Below are 13,047 nucleotides of genomic sequence, written 5' to 3'. Positions count from 1 at the left end.
CATTTTCAAAACAGAAGACTATTATGCCATAGATAGTTGGACATAAAAGCCTACTTTTCTCAAATTGAAGCTTAGTATGTACATCTCTCTCCTTAACCAAACAAAGTTTTACTGACATACATCAAGCCCTAAGAACAAGACCCTGCACTGAGTGGGGCACCAATAAATATTTAAGTAATTCATGTCCTTTGAAATTGGGGTTGATATCATTCTTGCTTTAAAACAATGTACATCTATAAGCACCACTTATATTTTTTCCTCTCCTCATGCCTTCTGTTAAAATCATCCATGGGTAATTTTTAAAATTACCATTCGATAAAATTGACCTTTTTTCATATACAATTCCATGAATTTTAATACACTTAAGTTTTATTGTTGTAATTAATATTACTTAGGTGTTGCTCTGTTTCCTCCTGTGCTCACTAGACGTGGAGGACAATATAAAACTCCTCAGAAATGTCCATGTCCCTGTAACTTGTGAGTATGTTACTTTACATGTAAGGTCCCCTGACAAAGGGGACTTTGCCGAGGTGATGAAGAATCTGGAAGTGGGGAGATTATTCCCCCACCGAGATTACTGGATTATCCATGCTGGCCCAACATAATCATGGGGGTCCTCAGAAGATGGAAAGGAGGCAAGAGGATCAGAGAGGCTGAAGCCAAGAGCCTGAAATGATGTGTCCACAAGCCAAGGAGTGTGGACAGGCCTTAGAAGCTGGAGAAAGCAAGGAATGGATTCTCCTGCATTTTCAATTGATTTCTGACCTCTAGAACCATGAGATGAGTAAATTGGTGCTCTCTTAAACCACCGAATTTATGGTAATATTTTTATAGATGCAATAAGAAACTAATACACTAGGTTCATTTTCTGATTGTTCTGCCTGATATTCTTCTCTCTGGCTTCTGTTCAGGTGGGCAGTTACTTTTCTCTTTGGCTCCATGGAACTTAGGTCTGGTTGTTGGATACTTCTTGACCATAGGAATCCCACCAGCAGTGAAAAGCTCTCAGACCTGGAGGAGCTGCATTCTCAGGCAAGGTGGCTTAGCCACACCAGCATTAAGCACAGAGAAACTTCAGCCCACCCATAGAGCTCCCTCCCCTGAGACACCCTTGAGACTGGGGCTGAATCCTACCCCTGAACGTCTACACAGACCCAAACCCCAAGTCTTCTCAGGCTGCCACTCCCAGGGCTCTGGGGGACTCCCCAGTGCCAGTCCAGCTCATTGACAAGAAGGGATATCTGGCTTTCCAACAACAGAACCTAAGGTCTAACACAGCCTGTGGGCCCAAGTCCTGGTGGCTACATGGCACCATAACCTACTCACGGTGTCATGTTCCCAGGATTTCCCTGACACACATCATCTCACTTAATCCTCTCAACAGCCTTATGAAGGTGTGTGTACTATGGTCTCCATTTCCCAGACGAGGAAACTGAGGCCCTGAGAAACTTACCACCCTGACCGAGACCACCCCCCTCACCTTGAGTTAACAGAGCCGAAACTCTCTCCCCAGCACCTTCTCCCAAAGGCCCAGTTGAATAAAATATGTTCTTCGAGGGTCCAGCTGTACAGATGCCCCTCTAGAGGGGCCTCAGTCAGGGACTCTCTACTCCTACCATGCATCCTGCACATCTACTGTGGCTGCAACAAACTTTTTATTTAGCCATTTATAGCTACTGACTGCTCACACAGCGTTTTAATGGAAATCCATGGTGTGCCTATTAGCTCAGGAAACATTTGTTCTGGTGTTGTCAGAGAATCTTGGGCGGGAAAGCTCTTTTTGATCTGTCTGCGAGCAGGTACACATGCGTGAGAGTGTGCACAGATGTGTGTTATTATGTGCCTCTGTGCACATGCACAAGTGCATGGGTGGGTTTTGTCCGTGTGGGCGGGCATGGGCGTGGGTGCATGTCCCACTCAGGTGTGTGTGCCTGTGCCTGCACACATACAGGAAAATACATTTTTTGTTATTAAAGATTCTTTAGAATCAGCTCCTGGGTAATTCTAACCCAGGTGTGACTGCAGAGAGGAAATAACTTACCCTTTTTTTTTTTTTTTTTGCCATGGCAATAAATGATTCTTGGGTTTGCACCCCCAAAAGTGAAACTATTTTTTAATCTGAGAAAGGAAGTTGACTGATCACTGCCATTTACTGAGGACCTGCCTGGGCCTCATAGTTACTCACGCTGGAAAAATCTCATAAGGAAGGTCTTTTGATGGTTCCCACTTTCTGTGCTCAGAGAGGTAAAGTCACTTGCCCGAGGTCACACAGAGCCCACCCCCACCACCCACCACCTCCAGTTCAAGTGCAATTTTGTCTGACCTCCCAGCCTGAGGGCTCAATCACTCCACTCCACCGCCTCAAACTGCCTAAGGTTGAATGAAAACTTTATAACAATCCCTACTCAGGCCCTTGACAAGGAAAGCAAAGTCTGTGTTACTTGTTTCTTTAACTACCTTGTTCTTTCCTGGGGGCCAAGGATCTTCCAATTTTCTCCAGCAATATCCACAGAGGTTTCAGCACATCAGAGCAAGTGAGCACATATTGGTGGATTGATTTGGTTGATAGGATCTCGTTTGCTGGCCTTACTCCCAGTCAGATTGCCCCTGGCATGGGCAGCCTAGGGGCTGGTTCGACACAGTGTCTCTTGCCGGGAACTCCTATTACTCCCCTCGTTTCTGGTATGAAACTCCAAGGCCAAACCATGTGGTCTGCCTTGCACACCTGGCTGTTGCCTCACCTTGTGCCTCTGGCTCCCTCCCTCCCTCAGCTCAGGTCACATGCTCCTTCTGCTCCTCAAGATTCCCAATCTGTCCTCCTCTGAGGCTCCTGCTGTCCCTGGGGCCAGGAGCACTCTCCCATCTCTGCTCAGCACTACTGCCTGGCACTCCTCATCTCTATTTCGTCCCTCTGTCATATCTGTCACCACTGGAAATTCTCTGCGTTGTGCATTTGTATCTTTTCATCCATCTACCCCTCGGCACAGTGTCATGAGGCATGCAGTTTGTCACTAGGTGGCTGTCTCCCCTACACTAGCCCCATGCCGGGCATGCAGCAGGGCTCCACGAGGGGGTGACCACCCACCCAGCCATTGATTCTGTGGCCAGACCCCTGGGGTAGCTGAGGAGATGTTCTGCTTCTTAGAGGCAGATGTTCTGCTTCTTGGACGCTGAAGCCCGTCGCCCACGGCCACTAAACAAGGCCACGACCTTATTCCAAGCCCTCCCTTCTCACTCCTTGGATCCCAAGGCTGCCTGTGAGGTCACAGGAGGAAAACCATCCTGAGAGAGATTAACCACCACAGTGCCTTGAGTTCTGAGAGCAAACCAACCACCTTTCCCAAGGCTCTTTAAAAACCTGGACTCTGGAAGCAAATGGGCCTCAGATCCACTCCCAGCTTCTGTCTGATCCCAGGCATCTCATTTTGCCTCTCAGCTTCAGTTTCCTCATCTGTGAAACAGGGACACAGAAAACAAGTGGGTCTCTCCCACACAGGGTAATTAGATTTTAAACAGGAGCACAAAACGTATACACGGTTCCTGGCACACAGCAGGCACTTGATGAGAGCTGTTACTTCTTCAATCAGTTAACAGACTTGCTGAGCAGCTGCTGTGTGCTGGCCAGTCAAGAGCTTGGAGCCGAGGAGAGTGTGGTGAGGACTCACCCTCCTGAGCAGCCCACCGAGAGTGAACAAAATAAGTGAATTGCACAGTATGTTGTTGTCCAGCACTCAGTCGTGTCTGACTCTTTGCGACACCGTGGGCTGCAGCACACCAGGCTTTTAGGAAGTGGTAAATGCTGGGGAGAAACACAAAGCAGAGAAAGGGCTCTGCAGGGCAGGGGCTAAATGGCTGTTTTTAAAAAATATTTATTTGGCTGCATCAGGTTAGTTGTGGCACTCAAGATCTTCACGGCATCATGCAGGATCTTTCATCGCAGCACACAGACTCTCGAGTTACGGGAGCACTCTGTCTCTCTAGTTGCGGCCCATGGGCTCAGTAGTTGCCGCGAGCAGGCTTAGTTGCTCCGCAGCATGCAGAATCTTGGTTCCCTGACCAGGGATCGGACCCGTGTCCCCGGCATTGCCAGGCGGATTCTTAACCACTGGACCTCCAGGAAAGTCCCTAAAGGGTTATTTTTAAAATAGCGTGCTGAGGAGGTCTCATTGAGAAGGTGAGCAAAGACCTGAAGGAGGTGAGGGAAGGAGGTTGACAGACGTCAGATGGAAAAGCATTCCTGGCAGGGGAAACCACAGGTGCAAAGGCCCTGCGGTGGGACCCGTGACTGATAATGTAAGAGAAACTTTTAAGTCTGCTCTCCCCGCCATCTTCCTCCTCAAAATTGACAGGCACAAGTGCTGACTGCCCAAACGCTGCAGCAAGCGAGCAGCATCTCTCTCTGCATCAGCCGCCCGGCTCTTTAACCTTGAATGCCTTTCTGGGTCCCACGTGTCACCGGGTGGCGACTGAGCTGCCCTTACTTCAGAAGAACGGCATGGGGTGGGGGGGCCTTAGGTGGTGTCCGCCTCACCTACCACTGCCAAAAGTGGTCATGGGGTTATTTTTAACTTGGGGAGGAAGTATTTATTGTTCCCAGGCTGAAGAGAGCTGGGCAGACTGTGGGATTCTTCTGGGGGAGCAGTGCTGTGTCCTTTCCACCATGGTGAGTACTCTGGGCCCCTGGAGGAGGTAAGTGATGCTGGGTGGCAAGGAGAGGACACCACCTACAAGCAAAGGACCAGACAGGAGGGGGAGCACGGCAGCTCTCTGGGGCCCCAGATTCCGGAGGAAAAAGCACTGCTTGCTGCGTGCACACAGAGGAACCCCAATCAATGCCCCCGATAAGCCACAAATAACAGCAGCTCCCGGGGACTCGCAAAAACAAAATAAGAGAGTTGGCTTTTTTATGGCTTGTCTACTGACCTCTTGAGGAATCAATAACTCCCAGGGCTTGCAAAATGGGATTGAACGCTTTTAAGGATCAAATTGTAATTCTTTTCTCTTGTTCAGGCAGCTGGGGAAAAGAATCTTTTTGTTTTCACCTTTTGAACTTGCAAATTTAAAACCTCTCCCCCTCTGGTTTCATTAGGTGTCCCTCTCCAGAAGCAAAAAGCCCCCAAAATCAGGATCAGCGTAAGGCTGTGGTTAGGGGCTCAAACTCTGGAGTCAGTCTGCCCAAGTTTGACACTGGCTCTGCCTTTTTGTGACTGTGTGACCTTGGGTAAACGAGCCAACCTCTCTGAGCCTCGGTTGCCTCCCCGGGAAAATGGCGATGGTAATAATAGCATCCGCTTGACAGAGCAGTTATGAGGACTAAATGTAATAACATATGCAGTGTTCAAGCGTTTGCTCTAACTCAAGTCAGAAGCGGGTGGGGAAATGTTAACTCACTCCCCTCTGCTCTGTTTGCATGGTGCAAGGACAGAACATTTAGAGAGGAGATGTTGCTGCCATTTGGATCAGGGGAAAATCGAGGGGGACAGAGCAGTTGGGTTTTAACACCCTGAAAATGTGTCATTTCATCTCGCATTCTTCATGGTTTAGTGAGCCTGACTTTTTTTTCGCCTCCAATCAATTCTCCTTCTGTGCATTACTGAACTTTTTGTGAAATGCATCAGAACAAAAGCGGCTGGGTCCTGCTGGGGCTGATCCGAAAGCCTGGCCTCCATCCCTGGAGACACACCTCTACCTCCCCTAGTTTGCAAAGGAGCTGCTGCAAGACCCACAGTCTTTTATGATCCGCCAGAACCAGCTTGATTTTGAGAAGTCTTATTCCATGTCCTTTTAACTTTCCAGCACCGCCCTTTTGAGATGAGTGTCGGCACCATACCCCCATTTCACAGATGAGCAGCTGAGGCTTACCCAGAGACGGAACCTGATCTAGTTTTCTAATTCCCAGCCTCTGACTATTTTAACTGATGTTTTTTTTTACCCTCTAGTCACCTAAGAAAGCCAAGAAGAGAGCAGAGGGAGCCAATTCCAATGTGTTCTCCATGTTTGAACAGACCCAGATCCAGGAATTTAAGGAGGTGGGTGCAGCTGGGTGGAGATTCCCACACGCTACAAAGAGCCTTTCCCTCATTCCATGTTCCCTGCAAGGACCTCTCAGTTATGTTGTCTTTGTTTTCGTTCTGTTGTTGGCTGTCCCATGCCACGTGTGGGATCTTAGTTTCCCAACCAGGAATCGAACTCACACCCCTTGCAGTGGAAGCGCAGAGTCAACCCTTGGACCAGCAAGGAAGTCCTAGCTTGTCTTTATCCTCCCTAAAACACCCCAAATTCGGTCTGAACATGTGTGTGAATGACTTAAAGAAATTAACTTTTGCCGATCATCAAAACAAAGCCTCTGTCTTGTTGAAAATATAGGAATGAATTTCAGAAATGCATGAAGAATAAAAATGACCTGACTTACAGTTCTATGACCCAGAGATGATCAGTTAACATTTTGGTACACGCCCTGCCAGTGTTTTTGTTACATATGCACATATTTGTTAAACAAAGTGACCATCTTCTATGCACAGTAATCTGTACCTGTTATTTTCCCTTGAGCAATTCAGCACCAACACTTTCCATCATTTATCTAAATCACCTCCTATGGTTAGATGTTATGTTTAGAATGTTTTACTATTATAATTAACACCCTTTGCTTGTATCTCTGGTTACTTCCTTGGGGTAAATTCCTAAAAGCGGAACAGTTGGATCGAAGGAACATTTTTTTTTTTTACAAAAAGAACTAAAACCAAGTACAACCACTGGTCCAAGCTGCCCTCCAGAAATCCTGTGCTCATTCTGACACCATCAGCCCCAAGAGGAGAAGGTGCCTTTCCTGCCATATCTCCATCAACACTGCGTGTTAACATCTCAAACATAATTTCTGCCAGTTGGAGAGATGTCTGAGAGCATCTGAGATTTTCATTTTTACCATCTTAATTGTTGACTGCTAGCTGGGTCTGAAACCCTATCCCAGTCTATGGGGATGTGCCTTCATAAGCAAACTTAAGTACCAATTATGTAAAATTAAACCACTGCTGCAGGCTCAGGATACACTGAATTAATTTTCCAGCCGTCCTGATGGCTCACACTGAGTTATCCACTCTCTCACCTGGCCCTTCAGAGGAAAACACACTAAAGCTATGCTGGAGAGGCCACAGTATTTTATATGAAAGGAGAAACCACTGGGGGCTTCCAATGGGACATGAAGACTTGCCCCTTCTGTCCCCACCAGCATTCAGATCACAGGGACATCACGCTCCACGGGCTGCCAGGGAGAGAGGAATTCCTGGGGTGAAATGTCACATCTGAACCTGAAATAGTTCTCTTCCCCAGAGAAGACTACATCCTCCCTTCTCCCTCCCTCTGTCCCAACTTCTGGAATGAGATCAGCTGCTGGGGGCATGACCTGGGGGTGCAAATACTTTCAGGAACCAGTTGTTAAAAGAACTCAAGAAATGCAGATATGATACCTGGGCATTCACAAAGTTCTTGGAGTCTCCCTCAGAGCCAGCTGGAAAACATCACTGGCTTTGTTTTACAGATAATGTGGGCTTGCAAGTTGGTGAGGAGACTCCAGTTCTTAACTCATTTTTCTTTTTCAACAACAGCTACATAAAGTTATAATTCACATACTATGTATTCACCCTTTTAAAGTAAGTGTACAATTCAGTGGTTATTTAATACAGTCACAGCATTTTGCAACCATCATCACTTATCTAATTTTAGAACATCTTCATCGCCCCCAAAAGAAACCTCATACCCATTAGCAGTCACTCCCGAGTCCACCCTCCCCCCAGCCCCTGACAACCACTAATCTATTTTCTGTCTCTAAGGATTTGCCTGTTCTGAATGCTTCATAGAAATGGAATCATACCCTATGTGGCCTTTTGTGTCTGGCTTCTTTCACTTAGTATCATGTTTCAGGGTTCATCCATGTTGTAGCATGTGTCAGAATTTCCTTTTTATCGTTGAATGACATTCCATTGTGGGGAGAGACCACATTTGTTTATCCATTTATCAGTTTGGAGCCATTGTGAATAGTGCTGATGTGGACATTCACACACAGGTGTTTGTATGGATATGCGTTCTCATTTCTCTTGGGAATACACGGAAATGTGAAATTGCTGGGTCCTGTAGTAACTCCAGATCTAACACCTAATATCCCTTGATGCTCCTTGAAAACCCCAGAATCCCACTTCCCCCAGCCTTTGGCACAATCTCTGGGGCTCCTCCCCACAATTTCTCCCGGGCTGACCAGACAATCGCCTCCCTTTCTCAGGCCTTCACCATCATGGATCAAAACAGGGACGGCTTCATTGACAAGAATGACCTGAGGGACACCTTTGCTGCTCTTGGTACGTCGCCCCGCACCACCACCCAACACCAGCTAGGAAGGTCTTCTTATCCCACTCCCGTGAGGGGCAGGAGGTGAGGCTATCAAAAAGGTCAAGAGCTTGTCAGTTTTGAAACAGCTCAACCAAGATTGATCTTTAAGGCAAATTTCAGAAGATAGGAAAGAACTGTTTAGTCTTTGAGTGTCTTAATAGATCTTTTTCTTTTAAAATCATTTTTATGTGGTTTTTGAATACAGTGGCAGTTTACAATAGGAAACTTGGAAAATTCAGAAAAGTATAAAGGAGGAGACAACGTTGACCACTAGGGCATATTCCACTGTTAACATCTGAGCCTCTATTTTTCCCCTAGGCATCTCGTGTGCATGCATGCTTAATAGTTAGACTCATTCTAGTTTGGATTCAGCTTTTAAAATGTAACATCTCAGTAGGGTGATCATGAGTACATGGAACTGTTTCAAAATATGAGTATCCAATCTGTCACCTTCTCCTCCATTCCTACCCCCAGAACTCGGTCCATGAACAGCTGGGAAGGTTTTATACTGAGCAATTATACAGAGTACTATTCGCATTTGTAGCCACTGTAGATTATTACATTTAAAACATAAGTTATCTTAATAAGGGGTGGCTTTTTCTAATTTATACAAAAGTACTAACTGGGCTTGTGACAGTGGCTAGGACAGGTATATCAGAATCTCCAAGGCTATGTGGGTTAGAGCAGCTATAATTTGAAAAAATTCCCTCAAATTCTGATCTGTCTCTCCCACCTCCAAGTGAGAAGGGCTAATTTTATAATATGAGGATTTCTTATTTGAGTAAAACATTAAAACATCTGTATAAAATGTCCCAGGTCCTGAAAGCACAGTTTTAAAAATAACTAAACCCTCTTTGGGTTGTTTCCAGTTGTCTGGTTATTATAAATAACACTTTTGAGAACATCTCACGTGAATCTCTGGCCCCATCTACTCTGTCTCTGATTATTCCTAGACAAGATTCCTTGAAGTAGGATTGCAAGGGCAAATGCCAGTGTCCTGACAGCTGTTTCTGTCCCAGCTCAGAATCGCTGAGTATCTGTCTCCTGCTCTAGGGCGGGTGAACGTGAAAAATGAGGAAATTGATGAAATGCTCAAGGAGGCTCCAGGTCCAATTAACTTTACTGTGTTCCTACAGATGTTCGGGGAGAAACTTAAGGGTAAGTTCATGTGTATTTCTGTTCATCTGTGTCTGTACAGGTATATATCTGTGTGTGTGTATGTGTGTGCTGGTCTGTGCACCTGTGTCTGTCTTTACGTGTCTTCATCTTTGGGCATCAATTAAAAGCACTAGGAGAAGATACAGGAGTTGGCAGATGAAGGCAAGGAAACATAGGAGAGGGAAAGAATAAAAAGAGCAGTTAATAGTGCTCCGAGGTTTACCCTAATCCAGACCTCATACGAAGCACTCTAAATGCATTATATGCATCCCCTTGGTCTAGGATGTAGGCTCTCTTCTTATCCTCATCTACAGGAGGGGAACTGAGACTCAGAAATGGAAAGTCACTTGCCTGAAGCTACACGGCTAACAAATGCTGGAGTCAGGATTCAAATCCCCGTCTTTCGAAGTCTAGATCCATGCCTGACCTTGGGTCTGCTCCAGAAATAACTGGATTCTCAGCCCACGCTTTCAAAACACCAAGGCTTGGTGCTCAGAAGTGATGAGGCCTTTCTTCCTTACCCAAGAGTCTCAGCTACCCATGGCACATCAACCCCATTTTCTGTTTCAGGAGCAGACCCCGAGGAGACCATTCTCAACGCATTCAAAGTGTTTGACCCTGAAGGCAAAGGCGTGCTCAAGGCTGATTAGTGAGTGGGATGTGAGTGGTGGGAGGGGGACATGAGGGTTCCTTGCTTCTCCCCACAGCCCTCTCCACAAAGCCAGAGGCAACATCTGCTTTTCTCTCTCTGCAGTGTCAAGGAGATGCTGACCACGCAGGCGGAGAGGTTTTCCAAAGAGGAGGTAACAGGCCCCTTCAGACACCTTCTGTACCCCAGCTACTGGCCTCACCTTTCTAGGAACTCCCTCTCCAGACTCTCTTACATAAAATACCCCTGACCCAACACTGAGAGAGAATCTGCTCTTGTTTACTGAGCCCTTACCTCATCTCATTCTCTCAATCACCCTGTGAGGTAGTGACTAGCACTATGGTCATTTTACAGATGGCAAAACTGAGGCTCAGAGAGGCAAAGTTACTAGTCTAAGAGGACAACAGTAATGGGAAATGCCGGGTCCTAGATCCAAAGCTCTGTCTGACTCCAGGTTCTGCCTTCCTCACAGCACATTGAGACTTGGTGACAGCATCAATTTCCTGACGGACTGAAGGTGTCATGCAGGGTGACCATGTATTGTTGTGTAGGTTGTACACTGCACAACTCTCCTGGATGCCCTTAATAATATACACTGCAGAGCATCTATTCGTTGCAAGTTTTTTCCAGCAGATGGCAGTAAAGTGTCTTGCTATAATTTTCTAAAAATTAGAACATAAGACTTTTTCTGGCAAGTGGCAGTAATGTGCCTGGAAGAAGGGGCACTATTGTTATCAATAATTCATCAAAGGTCCTGTATGAACAAGCAACTGTCTTTGTCAACACTGCTAATTAATCTTAATGAATCTATTTAAAATAGTCCCTTGCAGCCTCTCAGGCCTGATTCCGTGAAGTTTCACATTTTACTAAAAATTTTCTTTGAATTTCCTCCTTAAAATTCAAGCAGTTGAAAGACCCTGCCTTTAAACTCCCACCATCTTTGTGACTTCGAACAAGCTCCTTAACCTCACTGTGCCTCAATTTCCTCATCTGTAAAGTGGGGACAATAATAGAATCTACTTCATAGTATACACGACGATTAAATGAGTTCAAACGTATAAAGTGCTGATACGTGAAAAAGGTAATATGTGTTAGGTAATATGTGTTATTATTAACCCCAAATTAAAAAAACAATAATTAGCCAATATTCTTTAAGGACTTCCTGGTGGCTCAATGGTAAAGAATCGTACTGCCAATGCAGGAGACTCAAGTTTGATCCCTGGGTCAGGAAATCCCCTGGAGAAGGAAATGGTAACCCACTCCAAAATTCTTGCCTGGGAAATCCCATAGACAGAGAAGCCTGGTGGGCTACATTCCATAGTGCTGCAAAAGAGTCGGACACAACTTAGCAACTAAACAAACTAAAAAAAAATTTAATGTAGAAATTACACATTTTTAAAAAATTAAAATTCTAATTTCCCTCAAAGAATCAAATTCCTCAAAGAGTGTGACCTCCTTGCCTACATGGCCACAATGGCTGGCCCTGAGGAGTTACAATCTCTGTAGATGGACTATGTCTCCATTTAACCACAGTCCCCACCAGGCCCATCATGCTCCCCTACATAACCTGCCACCCCTTTGCACATAAAATTGAGTTTGCAATCCCTGCTTTCCCCATTGCAGGCTGGGTACCTAGGAACATCCCTGCAGGATGGCCCTTGGGGTCAGCACCTGGGGAAGAAGGGCAATGAAACAGGAGGGCAGGGAGAGAGATGCCTATGGCACCCTATATCCTCCAGGCCCCAGCTGCCTCTCCACTTGGGCTGCCCTCCCCCCACCAAATCCTCAGCACGTCTTGCTGGTTTGTTGCAGATTGACCAGATGTTCGCCGCCTTCCCCCCTGACGTGACTGGCAACTTGGACTATAAGAACCTGGTGCACATCATCACCCACGGAGAAGAGAAGGACTAAGGGAGTGGCTTGCCTTTGGGTGGGCAGATGGGGGCATCCTTGCCCTCTTCTCATTTTGCCCAGTAACGCACCATCCCCGACCCTGGCCAGCTGGTCATGTGGCTGCCTCATTTGTCCACCTCCATCTTCTTTGCAGCCGGGTGCCTTAGAGCTACCACGTGACTACACAGTTGGCAGATGGAAGTTCACCCAGAGTCCGTGTTCAAATAAAAAGGAGGTTGTGTATTTGTTCATGGTGTGTCCTTGAGTAAGAAAGACCCTTTGCTAGTTCCCATGAAGGCAGTATATGAGTTAGGGATGGCCCTGCTGTCATTATTATTGAATCTTAGTAACTCTTTACTTAAAACAGATCTTCAGGGACTTAGGACTCTGCTGGTGGTCCAGTGGTCACCAGCAGTTCCTGGTTCTTGTCTATCCCTTCAGCAATCCTAGTGGAAAGAGGACACCTCTCTCTCTCTCCCAGCTCCACACAAATCCCAAAACAGGGTCTATGCGATACCTGAACCAACTCTGAAACAGGTGTAGTACTCTGACTAGCAGACTTGCTCATATGGATCAACCCTCGAACAGGGGTTGAAATCAGTCCCTTCCAAACCTTACATGGCCTGAGGGTGGGAAGGGCCATTCCAAAAGGAAAGTCCAGATGTATTTTAGGAGGAAGGGGGAGTAGATGTCAGCTAGTCTAAGTTTTCAAGGGAACCCCAAGAATCTGGGACCTAGCCAAAGCGAAAGATGTACTGGGAACAAAGAGCTGAAGCTGGGATCAAAGTGGCAGCTGGGGTCACCTAGAGGGAATGAGAGGGTCTGGGTGGTTGGAGGAGCCAGAACTGAAGTGAATCTTTAAGGTTCAAGAACAATAAAAGAGACCCCCCAGAGGAGAAGCTCAGGGTCTGCTACAATGACATCACCTGCTGGGAAATGGGGTTCCTTTCAAGCCAGCTGAGAAGCAA

General features: G+C 46.4%; 1 protein-coding gene across 2 annotated transcripts; it reads left to right on the top strand.

The window, feature by feature from the left end:
- The first annotated feature begins 4,528 nt into the window (after positions 1-4,528).
- Positions 4,529-12,322, top strand: MYL2 (myosin light chain 2). Of its 2 annotated transcripts, XM_055405352.2 has the most exons (8): positions 4,529-4,663; positions 5,940-6,029; positions 8,273-8,348; positions 9,433-9,537; positions 10,108-10,186; positions 10,292-10,340; positions 11,999-12,116; positions 12,234-12,322. In XM_055405352.2, exons 1-7 carry the CDS (start codon positions 4,553-4,555, stop codon positions 12,095-12,097), a joined length of 609 nt encoding a protein of 202 aa, XP_055261327.1. In that variant the 5' UTR covers positions 4,529-4,552; the 3' UTR covers positions 12,098-12,116; positions 12,234-12,322. The 2 variants fall into 2 exon arrangements, with proteins under 2 accessions (XP_055261327.1, XP_055261326.1); XM_055405351.2 differs by having other exon boundaries at positions 4,531-4,663; positions 11,999-12,322.
- The last annotated feature ends 725 nt before the right edge of the window (positions 12,323-13,047 follow it).

This window comes from Moschus berezovskii, chromosome 19 (assembly GCF_049115385.1).
Source record: "Moschus berezovskii isolate FMDL1 chromosome 19, NW_MosBer_1.0, whole genome shotgun sequence".
NCBI lineage: Eukaryota > Metazoa > Chordata > Mammalia > Artiodactyla > Moschidae > Moschus > Moschus berezovskii.
This window is presented reverse-complemented; position numbering and strand designations above follow the sequence as displayed.